At 42.5% G+C, this 20,471-nt stretch overlaps 1 protein-coding gene across 8 annotated transcripts in view; it reads left to right on the top strand.

Moving 5' to 3' along the window:
• Positions 1-20,471, top strand: part of rbm20 (RNA binding motif protein 20) — a 73,739-nt gene that overhangs the window by 9,068 nt on the left and 44,200 nt on the right. The window contains exons 1-2 of one of the 8 annotated variants that reach the window (XM_080760285.1): positions 8,024-8,050; positions 8,262-8,329. The exons of the other annotated variants lie outside the window; for them this stretch is intronic. Of the exons in view, the coding sequence (XP_080616411.1) occupies positions 8,286-8,329 (44 nt within the window). The 5' untranslated portion in view covers positions 8,024-8,050; positions 8,262-8,285. Of the gene's footprint in view, positions 1-8,023; positions 8,051-8,261; positions 8,330-20,471 lie in introns of those variants that run through there. 8 annotated transcript variants of the gene reach the window in all.

Genomic DNA, 20,471 nt, shown 5'->3' with positions numbered 1-20,471 from the left:
GGCTCTGTGCTGGCCAGTGCACATAGGAAATACACAAATAATGGAGTGTTAGGTTTTAAGTGTGTAAATCTATCTATCTATCTATCTATCTATCTATCTATCTATCTATCTATCTATCTATCTATCTATCTATCTATCTATCTATCTATCTATCTATCTATCTATCTATCTATCTATCTATCTATCTCTCTTTTCAATGTCAGGGGCGAGACAACTTGTTAAACTCTCCTTGCCCTTCGATAGCACCGATCTGTGAAAAATGCCACAGGAAAGGTAAATCCCTATTGGCCTGCTGTCTGACGGGAGTGTTTACATTCAAGTCACCTCTCTTCCTCACCGGCTTTGTGGAAGGTGTGTGGTTAGTGTGTCTGTCATGTGGATAGTAGTGCTAAAAACGTCACATTTGGAACACTTAATTTGAAGACGGCAAATGTTTCTTTCTTCTAGCACTGATGGTAAATGGTGGCTTTTGTAGTCGAGCAGTTTAGCATAGAGTTTAGCATTTCCTGTTGTCTTCCTTTGAAATGCTTATAGAGGGTACCCGGAAGTTATGCGAGAACGCCTACTGAGTGGCCAAAAACGATACTTACAGACCATACATCCAAACAGAAAAGTCCTATCTGATTGCATTAAACAACATTAAACTCACTTTTGCCAGTAGGGCAAGAAGAAACAACCATTTATACCTGCAAGTTTAATGCAGATTCAGGATATTGAAACGATTTCTACAATAGTCAACAGGTGGTTAAAATGTGGTCAGAAATGTAATCATTTAATCATGACACACAACTATAACTACTAACTATAATAATTTATTATTTATTTGTCATTTAGAATAGGCAATTATTTATTTCCACTTTTTTTTCCAGAATTCCCCACCCATTTCTGTTTCACATTAGTTTCGTCACCTATCTCCACCCTACTACATCAAACCGTGAAGGCGCTGCCCCAGGCCATAGAAAGGCTGACGGAACGGCACTGATTTGCTTGAACTCATCTGTGATTCCCATCAGCGACTGACTGGTGTTAGAAATTATCTTTGGCTATTAGACACGTGTACGGCACATCGGACACTTTCAATGATTGCGTGAACTCATCTGTGATACCCATCAGGGGACTGCTGTTGGAAATGAGCTTCGGCTACATACTGTACATGGGTACAGTACATTGGACACATCTTTCTCTGTATACTTGTACTTACGGCCCCTGACGAAAAAAATCAAGGAAAAAAAAAAGCCCAATGCTCTCAACTAGTGGGGCTGAATTCTTTTTTCTTTTTTTTTAAGATATCTTTTTTTTTTGCGGCTTACGCCTTTTATTGTTTTTTTTTGAAGGGACAGACCGTAGGCTGACAGGAAACGGGAGAGAGATGGGGGGAAGACATGCAGTAAAGGCCGCGTTGGGCTCGGGAGTCGAACCCGCGGCACACTGCGACTGGATTACCAGTCGGGTGCCCAGACGGTTACGCCACCGCCTGGGCCTGAATTTTATTTTTAAATGCATGATAAAATAGTAAATGACAGGCAGAATGTATTTTATTATATGATCACATATTTCATATCCACTAATGTGGAGGAGGAAAGGCCATGGTGTCACCTAAACCAGCAGGGTTCTGTATTTGGTGGGCATGAGGGTGGCAAAGATGGTGGAAATACAGCAGGTGGTTTTTACTCTATGCATAAATACAGTCAACTGACATTCGTACAGCACAGCTGTCAGCCAGGCCCAACACAAAATGAACACTGTACAGCAGAGGTGTCCACACTTTTTTGTCCCAGCTTTGTGTGTCTGTGTGTCTTCTTTTCCTTCCTGCTTTTCCCTTCAGGGGTCGCTACAGCGAATCATCTGCCTCCATCTCACCCTGTCCTCTGCCTCCTCTTCTCTCACACCAACTAACTTCAGGTCCTCTTTCACCACATCCATAATTCTTCACTCTGGTCTTCCTCTAGGACTCCTGCCTGGCAGTTCCAACCTCAACATCCTTCTACCGATATACTCACTATCCCTCCTCTGTATACGTGTCCAAAGTCCAAACCATCTCAGTCTGGCCTCTCTGGCTTTTATCTCCAAAACATCTGGCATGCGCTGTCCCTCTGATGTACTCGTTCCTGATCCTATCCATCCTTGTTACTCCCATGAGGGAACCTCAACATTTGAGTCTCTGCTACCTCCAGCTCTGCTTCCTGTGTGTGTGTTGTGTACCACGGAAATTATTTGATTAGCTGAGCACGGAGTGTGACGCTGTATGATGATAAGAGCACCCCTCACGATGGGGGGGGGGGGGGGGTTGCCTGTACTTTAGAAGCTGTGAAGGGAGCTGACAGGCCTTGTTACCAATCAATCAAGTCACCTTAATTCAAGCAACAGATGCCAGAAAGAGGCGTTTTGTGATTTTTGTTTATTTTATTTTATATTTTAATAAAATACTTTTAGTCAAGTGGTCTACTTGCACAGCCTTTGTGATCCACTGGTAGATCATAATCAACTTTTTGGGCACCCCTGCTGTACAGTGTAGTACAGTGTAGTCAGTCTCGCATAGCCAGATGATCAGAGATTAATGGACAAATGTTTATGGGCAAATGGACAAATCCAGCTCTAACAAACTCTAGCTGCCCAATCCTAATACCACCCCAATATGAATACTTTGCAATTTGTGCTTCTAAAATGGCCACAATTATTTCTCCTTGATGAAATGGAAGGTGTGAAGCCTCTCTTGCTGGTACGACCAGCAGGACTTTCCCAGGCCTCACATACTGTACTAATAGCTCTCGCCTGGTAGTGGCCGTACATGTGTAGACGAATGATGATTGTTTAGCGAGTCGACTTAAGAGCTCTGTGACAGCACAGGGAGGTGGGGGGGCTGTTTGAAAAGCACAGTGTTTGCTTGAACTGTTACTATAGGCCAAGAAAACACATATTCCCCAACATTGTTTGTATTTGTTATTTCGGAGATAGGGCACAGGTGGTGTGTAATCCCACCGCTACACGAAGGGCCAAAAGTTTAGCCATGCAGTCATGGCGGTGGTATGATGAAATGGGGGTGGGGTGGGGGGTGGTGGTGCGGGTGATGAATAAACAATGCTCAACGTGCCTGTCGCCTCTTATGAAATGTATTTGGAAATACCATTAGACGGGCTCTCGTGACATTAGCATAATGCGCTAACTTCCCCCGGGGCTAGATGGTATCCATCTCTTCGGTGACAGCTTGCATGCTGTGTGGCACAGCAGTAAGGCAGCCGTGGTCTTATACTGTGCAGTAAGACTACTGCTGCCTTACAGTACACTACACGCAGGACTATTTGTGGTAGAGATGATTTTTCTTATAACCCCTTCAACTTACAGAAATTGTATATTCATTTACTGTGACACCTCCCCGAGGTGTCGTCGTCCCCCCCCCACCTCGCCCTCGCTGTGGTTTTGGAGCCTGTGCATGTGTTCATTGGCGTGTTGACACGAGGCAGCAACTGGGCCTAATCTTGATGTTAAATGGCTGACAGTTCTATGGCACCACCAGGCATCCAGAGACCTCTGTAGGGTCACTTTAATGGCAATGCAGCATTTTATCTCCTCTCCCCTGACCCCTGCGCCCTGCTCTGCTGCATGAGCTCAGAGAATGATAAATTCTTGCGCTAAAAAAACTGAAATTAAAGCTCCATTCAGAGAACTTATCTAATTATAAATGCACCGAGTCTGTGTGTGTGTGTGTGTGTGTGTGTGTGTGTGTGTGTGTGTGTGTGTGTGTGTGTGTGTGTGTGTGTGTGTGTGTGTGTGTGTGTGTGTGTGTGTGTGTGTGTGTGTGTGTGTGTGTGTGTGTGTGTGTGTGTGTGTGTGTGTGTGTGTGTGTGTGTGTGTGTACTGTTGTAATTCACGTAACTCGAGAACCGCTCGCCCCACCGACTTCAAATTTGACACACATGTTCCACCCCACCACAAGGAGTGCACACATGTTCCACCCCACCACAAGGAGTGCACACATGTTCCACCCCACCACAAGGAGTGCAGTGCCCGGTGTTCCACCCCACCACAAGGAGTGCAGTGCCCGGTGTCGACTCGAGTCGGTCGGATTGCATTTCCAACTTGGCTTCCAGTGCACAACGGGCACCGCTGTAGAGGCTCTCCAACAGGCACCGCGCTCTAGTTTCTATGAATAACGCATTATTTTAACCTTAATCTGTATGATAAGAGTATATTAAGACAATAACTAGCACATCTGCAGTGGTTGGAGGTGGTCTCTCTACTCTTCCACTGAGGATTCTTTAGATCCCGGTTTCTGGTAGGACACCTTCTAGTTGACAAGTAGGACTGCCTGAAGCTTATAGGGCAGGGGTGCCCACACTTTTTTGACTTGCGAGTTACTTTGAAAATGACGAGCTCAACAAGATCTACCCACCAAAAAACAGTATTATCCCATTGCTGATTTTATTTTTTAATGTACCTAGTGACGCACTTGAGGAATAGAGGGGAGGAAATGTAACTGGTAGGGTTTTATAAAAATATATATAACTATATAATGCTACCGACATGTGCGCACAACACACTTGAAAACAAAGACTTGCATTGTGGGTTTGAGCTGACAGGCACTTTTTGATGTCAATCAATCAAGTCACCTTAATTCAAGTGGCAGGTGGAAAGAAATGCATTTTTATATTTAAATTATATATATTTTTAGAGGCATGTCATGTGATCTACCTGCACAGCCTTTGTGATCTACTGGTAGATCACGATCTACCTTTTGGGCAATCACATTTCGTAGAAATTTGGTAGAAATGTGATTTATTTTGCGGGATAGCCGGGTTCCAATCACTGTCTATTGTATACAATAGAAAGTACAATATACAATACACAGTATACATACAGACATAGCAAAATGCTTTCACTATTTGAACAGTGGAAGAACATTTCTCAGAATTGAAGCCTCTTGACTGAATTTGTGAGAGTTGAACCTGCTTTTGTGACAAATGAAGTCATTTGGGTGAATGCACCTGATGCTGTGCATGCAGTGTAGTCCTTCTCCTGGTGGGTGGAAATAACAGCCAACTCCTCCTGGTGGGTGGAAATAACAGCCAACTCCTGCATCTGTGTGATATGAGCGCAGTGACAATTAAGTTGACAACTGGGGCTTATTTTTGTTTCCAACTGCTTGTAACTGCTTGATTGAACTGGAACAAAAACCTTTAACCGGCACAGCAATCCATAAGCATTTTTCAGGAATTATGAACTTCTAATGAGAAAGATTATGGGCTATATCTTAATTGCGCCAACCCTTAACCCTTATCCCTAAACTTATTTGCCATTTTTATTTACTACCTTTTATTTCAAATAGCTAAAATGATTGTCAAAATAGTAAAAAATGGCAAATAAGTTTAGGGATAAGGGATAAGGGTGGCACAAGATGGAGCAATTAAAAATAATCTTAAAACTTGTGTATCTTGTGATACTGTGACCTGATACAAACATGTCTGGATTGTAAGAACACGCCAACTGCTTTTTATCTCTTTAGTCGGAAACCTTGAAACATTTCACGTGAAGCAGGGTGTTTTTCCATGGCTGCATAAAGAACCGTCACAGGGGTTTATACGTGTTGAGTTTGTAGTCTTAGTGGGGGTAACTATCTGGAACTTTGGGAATGGACAGAATTTAACAGGCTTATAGTCTCTATCAGAGTTAACTCCAAACAATGAGACAAGAGCTATACTTAGTATTTCCCGCTGTGTATTTTTACCAATGCACAACGAACGCAGGCACTATTGAGAGGCATACATTTGTTAATGCTGAAATCATCGTTCTATATATTGTTTAGACTATATAGGGCTGTTTTATCTTTTCAAATAATGGGCATTTAACAAATTAATTAATTAATTAATTAAATATACCTACCTTGTTGATTGGCAGATTAGTTAGCTTCCCTGCTCAATATCAAGATGGTCGTTTATCCAATAAAAGTTTTACACTTGCTGTAATGCAAAACCGCCAAACTCTAATGACCAAAAGTAACTGGCTGGAGACTTCTTCTCAACTGAAACTTTTAGCATAGCCAGCTGACAGTGAACTATAAAATCCATAGTGTTCATTTAACTCATTTTTTTTTACAAATGGAACCAAAAGGGGGTCCATTTGCTTGCATTTGTTCACTCTGAGTTACAAATGGATAAATGAACACTGAGGGTTTTACCGTGGAACTGCAGTCCTGCAACAGTGTTTCATATTTCACATAGTCAATAAAGTGTCTAATTCGGATTCACTGTAGAAACGATATACTGTATGAATGAAACCATTTTATGATGTCTTGCACTCACTATAGCTTCCTGGATAGTATGACTGTGCTAAGGATTAGCAGGATTAGTGTGATGGCCTGTTCACCTAAACTTTCCTAGCAGTTTCCAAGTATGCACAGATATCCAAGTGTGCAAAGCTAGCAAATTCAGTGTGCTATCCTTTCAGGCTAATTCCCTTGGCGCCAGCGGGGATGAGTAGCCACAATAACTATAAAAAACGTATTGATCATCCCTCTCAATTTCAAGTTAAATTTCAAGTGTTTTTTTCTCTCCAAAAAGTTACATTTCAAAATATTAGTCATTAGAGTGGTTCTATAAAGAATAATGAATGTGACAATTAACTAATTACAGTCTATGGCTGGGTTTCTCGAACGCATGTGGTGTAAGACTTGTAGTGCTGCACATGCTCAGTTGCTCCTCTAGGCCGCACACAGAAGCCTGTGAACATAGACATTTCGTGCATAGATGTGCCATGTACTGTAGGCCTCAGGCCCAGTGGCGGAAAGTTCTTATAACGGCAGGGGGTTCATGCAGCCCCCCCCCCAGCGGTGGAAAAAAAACGAGTTTTGTTTTTTCGGTTGGTACCAAACACCTATCTTGCCCAAGCGCCCCCAACCCCCTAAAGGTATGTGACTACGTGCATGACAACATGACCACTGGGGAAGGGAAATTTCAGTGGACAGTGGGTGCATATACTGCATATTGATATATTTTGCCAAAATGCCAGTGGGTTCAGTCGCGCTTTTGCCAAAATGCCAGGGGGTTCAGTCGCGCCTCTGAACCCACGGAGTTTCCGCCACTGCTCAGGCCTATATATATATATATATATATATATTTAAGAGTAAAGAGAGCCTGGTACAGCCTACTGTCAGCAGTCCAAATATTATTAAATTACATTTCAGAATGGTAGACCTGAGGCCTACCATACCAGGCCTCAGGCTTGAGGCCTACCATACCAGGCCTCAGGCCTGAGGCCTACCATTGCGTGGCACATCTATGCACGAAATGTCTATGTTCACAGGCTTCTGTGTGCGGTCTAGAGGAGCAACTGAGTTCGAGAAACCCAGCCTATAAAATGTCACGAGTGACAACTAGATTCAAGATAACTTTAAATGCAGTAACATTAGATAAGTAATGAGTTTCACGCCTGACGTCATTTTGCCTATATATTGGGTGTCACATTTTTTATTGGACCACTACCAGAATAGCCATACATTTACTTACAAATAATAAAGTGTAATTGAAAACGTTAGGAGAAAAGAGTCCGTTCTATAACTTCAACTCCTTGGAGCGTTAAGCTCAAACTTCAGCACACAATCACTCGAATCTTTAAGGATTAACTCTTCATCACTACCTCTATGTCCTTATTGCTTAAATATATGAGCTGGCAGAGAATAAAGGTCTTGGTGTAAACACAATCTAAAATTAACAGAGCTGTTCACATCACGCTAATGAATTGCACTGTCCCGGAGGAAATCTAGGACACATAGGCTGTGAACTTCATATTAAAACACATTTAGCCTTTATTTGATTGTAAAAACAAGAGATTGCTTTCAAGGGCAACATTTCAAACATCATGTGGACATTTATTGGAAGAGAAGAGATATTTACAATTTGCAATGTGGTGTGCGTGCGGAAATACAGCGTTTTATTGGGTTCCACTTTCTCCCCAAGTAAGGGCAATTCTCATTGGTTAGCGGTGGGCATCACCTCATGGGTATCTACTGCCATCCATCATGTTAGAAGGGTGCCAGTTAGCATGAGATATGCCAGAGGTAAGACAGCATGGGACATTTTCTATGATAGTCTGTATTATTACTGTACTGTAACTGTACTGTACTATGCTGTGATGATTACTAGTCGGTATGCTAAATATAACTTCATAAATTAGTGATTGGTTGTACAGGTTTTTAATTAGTTATTTTGTCATTGAATATGGTTAGCTACAGCAAACTATTTTTGCTAATGTTGCTCATTCTTTTGTAGAAGTGCTGAGGCTTGGAGACTGTGATGTTTAGCCCAACAAAGACTGAGCAGAGATTCAGATTCATCAGGTACACATAGTTTTTAGATAATTGTATTTTGTCGTACAATACTCTATGATTCATAATCTAGAATCCAGTAATACATGAGATAATATGTCAGAGCGTGCTAACTGAGGCTTGGGGCATATATTAGCCCAACACAGCACAGAGACTGACCGGAGATTATGTTTCACCAGGAAAATAATAAATAATCTGACCCGTCTGTACTGTACTGTACTGTACTGTACTGTACAGGTAAAAGGTAGAAACAGGAATTGCCCTGTTATAGTACCACCGTGAGGCTGATTTGGAAAGAAAGAAATTAGTGGCATGTCGCCCTCGGCCTAGTGGATATGTGCGTGTATAATTACACGGAATTTGCACACTGTTTGTGATTTGTGGCATTTTGTTCGAAACGGACCAATCATGTGAGCTTTGAAAGCCAATCTTAGCCAATCAGGATGGAAGATGGGAAATGATGCAGATCCGTGTTGGATCTACAGAAATGTGTTTTTCCTATATCGGCCTCATGGTGGCGCTATAACAGGCCGTTGAGGAATATTTGGGGCAGAGGTTCGTCGTTGGCATCCAGGGAGTGTGTGTGTGCAACGTTTGGCATGGATCGGAGATTAGCTGGTAACGAACCGATGGAAGGAAGGACGGACACACACACGCACACACACACGGACGGAGTGCCTGGTGGAGACAATTACTAATTTACTAATTGACCGATTGACGATAAATGCCATGATATAGAAGATTGCCCTGAAGCATTGACATGCGTTTGACTTTAGTTGTCCTAAAGTGTCTTAACCCATTCTGACCGGGCACCCATTTTGGTGTTAGCATCATGTTATGCTTTAGCTATTGAAAAATAGCAGATCTACAAGCTCATAGCGCGCCACCGAGTGGCGCGCTACGAGCTTGTAGGTCTGCTATTTTTGAAAAATCGAAGAACGACTTTTTTAGAATCTGATCTCAGGTCAGAATGTGTTAATCAGACCAGTGTGTTGTCCAGTGGAAACCTCGTATGAATCTGATCTCAGGTCAGAATGGGCTAAAAGGCCCATTGACATACTTCCCCCCCCCCTACATTTCTAACACCCTCTAAATCAACCAGCCCCGGACATCTCAATAACACACCATGCACACAACTCTCTATGTGGACAAGGCATTAATCCCTGGTTTTATACCAGAGCTACACTTCCAAAAAAGAAACCTGGTATTAAAGCGTGCATCATATTATTATTAGACAAAGCAATCTAGGGTCTATCGATGAGTCGTTCCGCTTTCAAACTCGCTCTTCGTCTGATCCTTGTTCTTTTTAAAATAGTCACGGACACAGTGACTATAGTATTTGAAAAGATTGTGATGCAATTTTGTAATTGAGTCATTTTTTATTAATTACGTTATGAAATATTTAAATATTGAATCAAGCACTCTACAAACTGGGGTGCACACAAAAGTGTGCGAAATTAAAGTGTGTTAAAGTGAAATACCCCTTCGCTTGAAGTACATCATATGTGTTTTTTGTTTAGTTTAGTTTTCTCCGAATGGAATACCTCCACATTCTAATTGTATACAGTCGACTGTATTCACTTCCCTTGCTGATGTACAGTCATCTTCGGGGATAAAGTCATACGCTATATTGGCTATAACATAAAAGATAAGCTTTAGGATAACTGTCACATTCAAGTCAGTCGTCGGCAGAAGGCTTGCTTATACTCTTACAGTACATACATACATATTCACTGCTCAAATTCACAAATGCAAAGAATGTACTGAATGCATGTTGACCCCCAGGTTTTAACAGTAGGAGAGTACCGGCTTCTTAGTAGCAGATAAAGCTCTGCGTTTCATGTAGCACGCATGCAGCCATGCCCATGGTCTGCTCTGCTAGGCTGTCCACTGACAGCTGAGGCTGAGGGAGTTTGCACTTTGCAGCACGTTTGCTCACCCCAAAGGCATGCCGCTTTCATCTATATGGTCATCTTTCATCTACTGTACACGCAAGATGCATTCTGTAACGTTCATGTCCTGCCCCAATCTTACCTGGGTCACCCATGTAAGTGCATGCTGATCTTGTTTAGTTTTTCTTTTTTTTCTTTTTTACCATTGAGTAGTATAGTAGGAAAAAAGGGAGGGTGTTGGGTGGGTGGAATCCAGTCAACAGAAAAGTTAAATAACAAAGTTGTTAAACATCATAGTTTAGAGAGGCAATGGCATAGAAAGGGTTACTTTATTGTGCTAATAGCATTTTAGTCTGGGGAGACCAGATAAAAGTATACAGTATAGGAGTACATTCTACAAATTTCCTTTTTCCCTACAAATTACATGAAATAAATCTTAGCATTTTGTAAAAAGGGTAATAGACAACTGGTGTCCTTGGTTGTCAAAGTGGCAACAATGTCATAGCCTAGAGCTAATCACGCTACATATAGAGCAGGTCAAGGTCATACACTCTTAACAGAGACCCAATGATTCCACCAAGAGCAAGTTCTTGGTGACGGTCGCAAAGGGAATCCTCCCCTGGGATGAGAAACGTTGTGTCCAACCTGGCTCTGGATGGGCAATCTGCCTCAACCCATTGGGGGTTGAGAGAGGGAGGGAGAGAGAGGGGGGGGGGGGGGGGGGGGAGAAAGAGACAGGCTGAGGGAGACATAAACAATAATGAATAACTGTCTGCATGCAGCCATAAACCCATAATCCATCCATAGAAACCCTCAACCCGCAGCCGGCGGTTCTGTAATCCCCAATTCATGGAAAAAGTCAAGTTTGTAACATGCATCGATGGAACATGAATATGTACACATAATTATAGAGGAGATGAGAGCGGACGTTTTCATACAGTGAGGATGTTCTGCATCCTGGACCAAAACTGGGAGATTCAAGATTCCACAGGAGAGGAGCCTGATAGTGGTGTCCTATGAGCTCTTTACAGGTGCGTTCAGACTTGAATGGTTAGAGCGGCGCGATTGCATACAAAGTCAATGCAAAGACGAGAATAGCGCAAACGGGAGCGGCGCGACCTGGCGCTGTACGAACGGGACGAAGCGAGGCGAATGTATATATATTCAGGTCTGAGCGCAATATGATGCCTGACAAGTGACAAGTAAGGTTTTGTAAGTGTGGCATCTTTTCATCCCCTGTGAGCACCTGGTTACTCCTGTTTTTTTCCTGATGACTGTTTGTGATAGGTGTGACACAGCATAAATTAACACATAGAGGAAATAGTATAGTATCCTTTTATAGTTTACTGGAGGAAGTAGGCTATTAAGGTGGCTAAACTGTATATTTATACACTGGGAGTGTGCCAACCAACACTGATATGTAGCCTACTATTATAACGGTCATGCCCTGAACGTATTTTTTCTTTTACCTGATTTGCATATATCAATTAGAGGCTTACTTAAGAGATAGCTAATTTGTTATTTATTTATTTGAGAGTAAGTGTGTGTCTGTTTATGAATTTTCAAAGCTGGCAGGATCTACAATATGTCCTTTGGTCACTTAGCACAAGCAATTACTTACAATGAACGATTGTACAGTGTGTTTCCGCAGGGTGTTAATGTTGTTGTTAATGCAGCCTCCTCTATTTTTGACAAGGCAGGGCCCAGGCAAAATGACTCCTAATGGAAGAGAAGCAGATGTTGGATCATATGGATGGTCAGACAATAATACTGTATGTGTGAGGCACAACTCATTATACGATGAGTATCTCAAGATAATCTTGTCTAATTTCATTTCTGGCCTTGTCGGATTCTTTTGCTAGTCAGTACTATTTGTTCTAGTAATGGAATTGCTGACACACTCCCACAGCTACAGCGTTTATTGTTAGTGGGTTATATGAACCAATGGACTAAGGCTTGAGATGATTGTAGAATTAAGGATTGAATTCTATTGCGGTCAGAGCGAGGATCCTTTTAGAATGGCCGTCCATCTATCTATAGCACCCCGCTGGCAGGGAGACCAGAGCCATTACTTCTTCTCCTTATGAGAGACTGGATTCCATGGAGGCAAGAAAGCCATCGAGGTGGCTTGAAGATGAGAGGTGATAATGACATGTACATGTTTATTTATAATCGTCAGATAAATGAGATGTTTGTGAAACATGACTCACTGGTGTTGTTCAACGTCAGGTAGGCAGTGGGGTAATCTCAAAATCTTTTCAGTACTCGGCTAGTTGTCTTATAACAAGGAGGACATTCATGTGTTTTGTCTGAGCGCTATTCATTTCAACCCACAATAGGAGAAAGTCATGCTGTGCAGGCTGTGCTATATTAAATGGCTGATGTCAAGCTCACTCATACCAGTCTGAAGTGTTAAGATCCTGCAGATACCTTTTAGAGATAGTGTGATGTGCTAATGTCTTTGGACACAATTAAGCTAACAACTGGTTGTGTCTCCATCTTTAGCTGAGTAACATGCATACGAATGGTGGATAACAGTACCACAAGTTCGCGAAAGTTTAGTGTGTTACTCATTCAATACATTACAGATACATTACATTACGGCCACGTGAGCATTTTAGCAGAAATAATCTGCGTCCATAAACCCATTTGACAATGTTAATGAAACAATACTGCAATATTGCATATTCAAATAATGTTTCCATTTCAGTTGAGTTGAGTAGTCTGTGGATTCGGTCACCTGCTCCCAATTGTGGCATTAAGTATTGTGGCATTCAAATTTTGTATTGTGGCATTCAAATTGTTCATTCGTATTGGTGTTCTGTGTGGAATGTATTGTACTCATGACCAAAGAGAAGTTTAAATGAATGCAAATTTATCGCACAAAATAAACGCTCTGCAAGTGTAAGGAAGGAACTTTCAACACAATGCGAATTTCTCAAAACAAAACCGGCACAGCAGTGGTTTCAACATCCTAAGTATATTATTTAGGATGTAGCCACACGGGCTCCAGGGAGCATCAAAGGGATAGTTCACCCCAACACATGGACATGTGTTCTATGAATTACCCACCCCATGAAGCCTTGTTTTCATGGAGATGTTTTAGTTTTCGTCCAATACCTAAACCAATCATTTGATGACCGGATACACTGTGTCATCAATTTTTTTTTAGCCTAGGAATGCGACAAAAACAGTCTCCATGGTGTGGGTAATCAATAGACAAAAAATCTTTGAAGTTGGTGAACTATCCCTTTCAAACAGCCTCTTTCAGTTCGTCCCCTTTGTTCTGTTGTTATTCATGTAGTATTTCACAGAGGCACTTGTGTTATTTCTGTCACTTTACGTGACACATTGTAAATCATCTATATGCCAGGCAGTTATGTTGAGGCAAATATGCAGCCTGTAAAACACATGGTATTTGACCCAACATAAAGAGGAAGGAAACGGTATTCCCAGAGCGCAGCAGGGTTAATGACTTTATCTGCAGCACTTTGTCTGCTCGTCTCACTACAGTGCACTCCTTCGGGAGACATCTGATTACTTCGCCCTCCTGCTGTGTGAGTTCTGTGTACAGATGTCAGCAATGTAAAGAACAGTCGTTAAAACAAAAGAGGACCCAGGGAGTCTGCATGCTTCTGACATTCACTGAGGCCGACAAATGGAAGTCAAACCACCAACCACTAGGGACATGATGAACAGTATTTTATTCATTCTTCTGTGCAGCGTTTGCTTGGTGTTTGGTATTGACCATGATAACATGGTGGCCATTTATGCCACCAGATTGTGGCCATTTATGCTACAATTTAGTCATGTTTGGTGTGGGCTGGGTGTAGATGTCTTACACATGTAGTCGCCAACTGCTTATTTTCACGTCGTGGCATGAGTAGTTTCACAGCCAGTATTCACAGAGGAATATGCGACATCCCTCCCAGTTCCACTTCCAAATGAACAAGGGCCCTATTTTCCATAATTGTGTCCATTTGGAGAAACATTTTTTGAATAGTTCAGATAGCCAATCTACAAGCTCACAATGTGTGTCAATGTTGAACAATTTTAAAATGTTTTTCCAAAAAAAGTTTAGGGATAAGGGTTATTATGGGCGTATGGCGCTGACAAAAATAGTGCCCCAAGTGTCCTGACAAACCTGTCCTGTAGGAGTGGCTAGTGCACGGCCTCCCCTCCCTGCGTCCTACCTGCAAACACGGCCTGTCAGGCTCGTTGGAGTGCCCGGCCATGTCGGAGGCCCAATGGGGGAATTCATCCCCATTCTCCACGTGTACCTGCACCACCAGGACAACCTGAATATGGTCCGTTGTGTCCGGACCAGGGGGGCAGTGAAGCCAATAGTGTCTGAAGCCAGTAGGAAATCCTGACTTCCTGTCAGGATTTGTTGTGGCGCTGTCATTGGGCCCAAAAAACCCCATAGAGGTCCATGTATTTGGGCCCAACTTTACCTAGACTGTATTACCTTAATAAACATGGTCATGAATACTTTCTGCTTCCAGTCACTAGTTTAAAGTCTCATTTCTCATGTCATAATATTCTTTTTGGAAAATCATGGTCCCATTTATATATATTTTTTTACCATAAAGTCGATTATATTCTGAGGGGCGTGGCCGTGGCTACCTTTTACAGTCTATGATCGGGATCCACCCCCCGCTCGAGTCAAAATAAAAACCAACGAAGAAGAAGGGGGGAAGTCCCGCCTCGTTTTCTGGGCCAGCCAATGGCCAGCTGGGCCCAAACGGATCTAGAAACATGGCGATTTACAATTCAAGGACTGACAGGCTTATTCTAAAGTCCATATCGGAGCCGGAAAACGCTTTGTCCATATTATTTTTTACAGTCTATGGTCCGGACACTGAAGCATGCAACAGTGTCTCTATAAATATGGAATCCGCTCTTGGTTGCTCCTGTTCTGTTGTGGCCCTTCTGGTCTTTTACATGTCCTAATTACACCACAGTATGTCTATACGGTGATTGACGGCTCCGAAAATAGTATTGTAAATTCCATGAACCCCGTTATGATGCTGGATGCTGAATGGAGAAGGAGGGATAGCTTCAGAAGAGGTTTAGGCCTGGTCATTGAAAACTGGGGAAACCAAAGATCCTGGTGGAGAATGTCCCTGTCAGCAAACCTTTTGGCCTGCCAGGCACACAGTGTCAAGACTGCACACGTCAAGTGGGATGATTTAAGCCCACTGTAAACTGGCCTTCCGTATTTTGAGCATTTAATTATACGCAACATTTTTTAAGCCCACTGTAAACTGGCCTTCCGTATTTTGAGCATTTAATTATACGCAACATTTTTTCTTTAAAGTAAAAAAAAGAAAATGGCGAAAATAACTATTATAAGTCTACATTTTGCAGTTGAAAATATGTTGTTGAGCATATGTCACATGACACTTTTCCGCCTTAGCATAAATTAGGATATGGATATGAGGTGCTAAAAGTTCTCATGACAAAACAAAAACGGACTAATGTACCAATAAGATGAAATATTTTCATATTTTCCATTGTCTGGAACAAAACTAAAACATTAATGAGGTTGAGCTATTTGTATTCTATATCAGGATGAGATCATTCATTCTATTAGAGTTGCTACACTAAAGCATAGAGTTATAAAGGATAGAGGGAGGACCGAGCGACAGCCCCGCTCCCCTGCTATTCATTTCAATGGAAGTTGCTCAGTGGCGTTTTGAAGCACCCGGAAGAACGCTCTACTTCCGCATTCCGCGTGCAATGTTGAACCCCAGCAGCGCAAGGTTTCCTCGTGCTAAATTCATGGGCCCGCCTGCAGTTCCAGCTTTCACCACTACGTCTGGCAAGCCTTTCTGTACTGGGGGTTTGCGCTAAAGGCATGTGTACAGTACATTCTAAAATCAGCTTGTATTGATTTCAGCTGTGTGCCAGGACAGCAAGTCCATTACCACTGTCTTCATGCCAATTTTGGTCATTTGAAATCAGCCGATCTACAAGCTCACCACACTTTGCATTGCAACGCATTGTGAGCTTGTTGATGGGCTAAGTAAAAAATTAAATGTTCACCTATAATGACATTCTCAAAATGGACTATTGACACCAGGTGTAATGTGATTCTTGAGATTCTGTAAATGTAAATATCCTCTGTATAGATATACCTTTACTGTTCCCACTAACACGTATTTGTAGGGCCTAACTGGCAATGAGTGACAGCCTGCCAACTGCAACATGATTTGTTGGGTATTAAGATACAGTATGACACGCTATAAGGTTGTCTCATCATGTTATAACACTCTTGCATTCGTTTTTTAACCTCCATGGGAGAAATAGGTGGTTGTTGCGTGGTGATGCATGGCCTTGTCTGAACTCAACTTGGCATATTCAACCAGGCACCAGGTGTGTGGTGTATAAATGATCGAACATGCCAACACCCCCATCAATCCAGATATCCTGCCCACGTAGATTTGCGAACAGGTTGGTTTGGGGTTGATGCGTGGGTTAGAGCAGAGGTTAATATGTCATTTTACAACTCACCAATTGTAATTTTAGATACGACCCACGGCAATGTTAATAGATCGCAATGTCTGATATTCACATTGCTGCTCCCTTGGGGGATTGGGTCTCTCGATCATGTGACCGGTCGCTGCCAACGCGCCGAGCGGGCATTCGGGACCTGGCTGCGTGACATTTCGCTGAGTTGTTGACAGTTGAAAACAGGTCACCTTTCGTCCTGTGCCAAGAGTTATTGTGGGCAATGTCCACAATATATCACATTAGATAAATGAGAACGTTTGGAATAGTAAAAGTAATTTTCTGTTTTACAAATTATGTCAACACCTCCTCCTCTCTTGTTGGGCTTAGTATGTAATTAACAAACAGTTCTCTACAACAGTGTCACAATTCACCATTCGAAGGGCACGGTCTACAAAGGCTCTGTAGTCTATGGTCGGAGTGGTTCTCAAACTGTCTTTACATGTACTGTACCCAAACTACAATGTTTTCTCGCCAAGTACCCAGCTTCACCAGCATAAAACATTCTTCTGCACTTAGCCCACTATTATTCGGGCAATATGACCATAAGCTGACTTCCAGGTAGCCAATGGTGGCTGTCAAGCCCAAAATGACAGCCAGACAATCGTGTCTGCTTGTGGTGGTCTTAAACCTTCAACGTGACGCATGGCGGCCTGTTGACTCATGGATAGGTCCTAGGCCCTTTACTATTGTTGAATTAAACACACTCGTCCTTACCCGTTCGAATATATGAACACCAAGTGATGTACAGTGTGGGTAATGCGATTTAAAGTATTTAGTTTAATGTATTTTGAGGTGTAATCAGTCTGGTGTTGGAGGCACTTGCCCTTTGGGCAAGTAGCTGTACAGGTGAAATTCTGGGGAAGTGTGGTTGCCTCGATCGCACAGACATCTTCGGAAATATAGGCCCCTCCCACAGATTTTGCTAGCCAATTACAATGTCATGTTACCCATGTTTGTGAGATTTGTACGAAATCTGTAGGTGGAAGAGCTAAAAGTGTGTTTAGAAGAAAATTCAAAATGGTGGAAAATATGGGGAGATGCGTCATGACCCAAGGAATCCAGAGAAAAATAATGTTCAATAGTTATAGGGCAACATTTAAAGTGGGCTGTTATAGTGCCACAGTGAGGCCGAATGTTTTGTAATTATTATGAACCTCCTCTCCAAGTTTTGTAAATATAGCGCTTACAGTCTCCACGTAAAAAAAGACTTGAATGGGAGTCTTTGATCTTCCCATTAGAAGTCAATGTGGAAAATGTATTCACTAATAAATGTAATAAACAGCGTTAGGCGTCAGATCAACTGGGCAAGCCAGTGTACTGTACAGTAACACATCAACTAATCCCAGTATCTTCTCTTTCTCGTCTCAGCTTTGAAAGCATGTTTTGCATCAGTGAGATCCAATACAACTTTGGAAAGAATCTGCAATGAAGGATAGGATTAGGTGTAACTAACTAGCTTAGTTGCACGTCTAATTCTGTTACATCCAGTCCTTCATTGCAGATTCTTTTCAAAGGGTTAGTTACTAACCCAAACCCCTGACTCTCAGTGAGGACCAATCAGTCTGTCATCAAGCCCACTCTGCATCAGCTTCTTCCAAAAAACATGGCACTTCGCCAAACACAGTGACTAGACCATATTCACACACAGCGGCCATTTTGCATTGGAAATATTAGGGGGGCAACGCAATGGGGTGGCATTTCATTGACTTAATGGCAAGATGGCCGCAGGCACACCGAAATAGGAAATGAATAAATGGCCACAAGGAAACAATATATTCCCACAGAAAGACAAAAATAATATGCCACAATGCTACAGTATTTTTGGTATTCGGGTGTGCCAGTACAGTACAGTACAGTACAGTACAGTAGAGGGACCCCCGTACGGTAACTCTGTCATTTCTCAACCGTTTCGGATGCAGGGCGTCACGCCGGAACTTGAATCCTTGACCTTGAATCCCTTGACCTCTGCTTTAAGGAAAGGAGATACTGAACTAGTTGTGATAACGTGATGCCGACTCCAGTCTGATACAGGATGACTGACATACATCATGAGGTCGGATACGCCTCCCATTCTTCTTGTGCTGGTGAGCTTATATTGGCTTGGCTTGGTTTGTTTGGAGTGATGAGTCATATGCCAGGCTGTGCAGGTGGTGGGTCTGGGGTGAGTCAGCACAGCATTGCCTGTCACATTATCAACCCATTTTTCTTCCGACACACAGACACCACTGTGAAGAACACACACACACACACACACACACACACACACACACACACACACACACACACACACACACACACACACACACACACACACACACACACACACACACACAGAGAGAGAGAGAGAACTCCCCATGGATGGATCGGGATGGGAGATTGGGACATGAGAACAGGGGAGGGGGGGGGAGAGAGAGGGAGAGAGAGAGAGAGAGAGGTGCTTGCCTGACAGTTTGAGAAAGATGTTTACAATAAGGCATGTTAATTGACCACCTAAAAGGCCCAGTGGGGCTCATGGTCAGCAACAATTAAGCCTCGTGTCTCTGTCAGCATGCGTTCAAAGACACCACTGTGCCGCACATTGCGCAGTTCATTAACCACTTAAACTGTACTTCGTTGACCTGAGTCCCCCAGGGCTCTGGACTCGCAAAACACATACACATGTTGTGAGTTTGTAGATCTGCCGTTGTCTGTGAATGTTGCTCGGGTTCATCTTGATTAACCTTCTGGGTCATCATATTATTGGCCACAGGGGAAGAAGGGAAGCAGAGGGCAGACAGTGGCTGGCCGCTGATTGAACCTTGATGATAGCTGGTATATTAAGTAATTGTCACAATGTGAATCAGATGGGCTTGCTGCCATATGGTTTCCTGAGGACAGTCAACTGTTTAGGCAGTGTGTACAGCTGTGACTGTCTATAGTGTCTGAGAGTGGATTGGCTTGTGTTGATGTACAGTATATGTTTAATGAGTGTGTTTCTGTGTGTGTGTGTGTGTGTGTGTGTGTGTGCGTGCGCGTGTGTGCGTGCGAGCGCATTCTTGTGGCTAGGACACATTTTTGCACCTCAAACCAGTTGATGGGGACTAGCATGTCTAATCGAGGACACATGTGTCCTCAATTTTTATTTACTACAATTTCACAATATTATGTTGGGGCATAAGATAAGAATAGATAAGACAAACCTTTACTGGTTCCCGGAGGGAAATTCTCTCCTAGCAGTGAGTTAAGGTTAGGCTATACTTGTTAGGGTTAATGTTATGCTTAAGTTATAGGGTAAGCGGATATGGAATGAATGTATGTCAATGTAACTTCTCCCAACATGTGTAAAACGTGAATGTTATGCTTCACCATGACGCTTTTAGTTGGGTATATGGTTCTCTTTGTTGTTGACAACAGTTGATCACTTTAAATGTGATGCTAGCCTAGTGGACATTTAGTTGTGATAAAATGCATAACACGCTGTCAGTGGCTCTGATGTGAAAATGTGTCATCTTACAGAGAACATAACAACTTCTCAGAAGTTGTGAAGTTACAGTACTCCAGTCAGGGATTCACAAGACAAATAACCTTGATCCTACCGTGTCAATTTCATTTATACGTGACAAGTCTCCTTGTCACGTATAAGTCTCCTCAGTTTACCTTGAAAAGTATTTGAAATGTTTGGTTTATTGGCGTATACATTTTCATTTTGTTATTGTGAGATATTTAAAAGAAAATCCAAGGGTGGTGTGAGATTTCAGAGATCCTCA

The sequence above is a fragment of the Protomyctophum bolini genome (assembly GCF_963924005.1).
Source record: "Protomyctophum bolini genome assembly, chromosome: 3".
NCBI lineage: Eukaryota > Metazoa > Chordata > Actinopteri > Myctophiformes > Myctophidae > Protomyctophum > Protomyctophum bolini.
The sequence above is the reverse complement of the archived record's forward strand: the minus strand, read 5'-3'. Positions and strand labels throughout refer to the sequence as shown.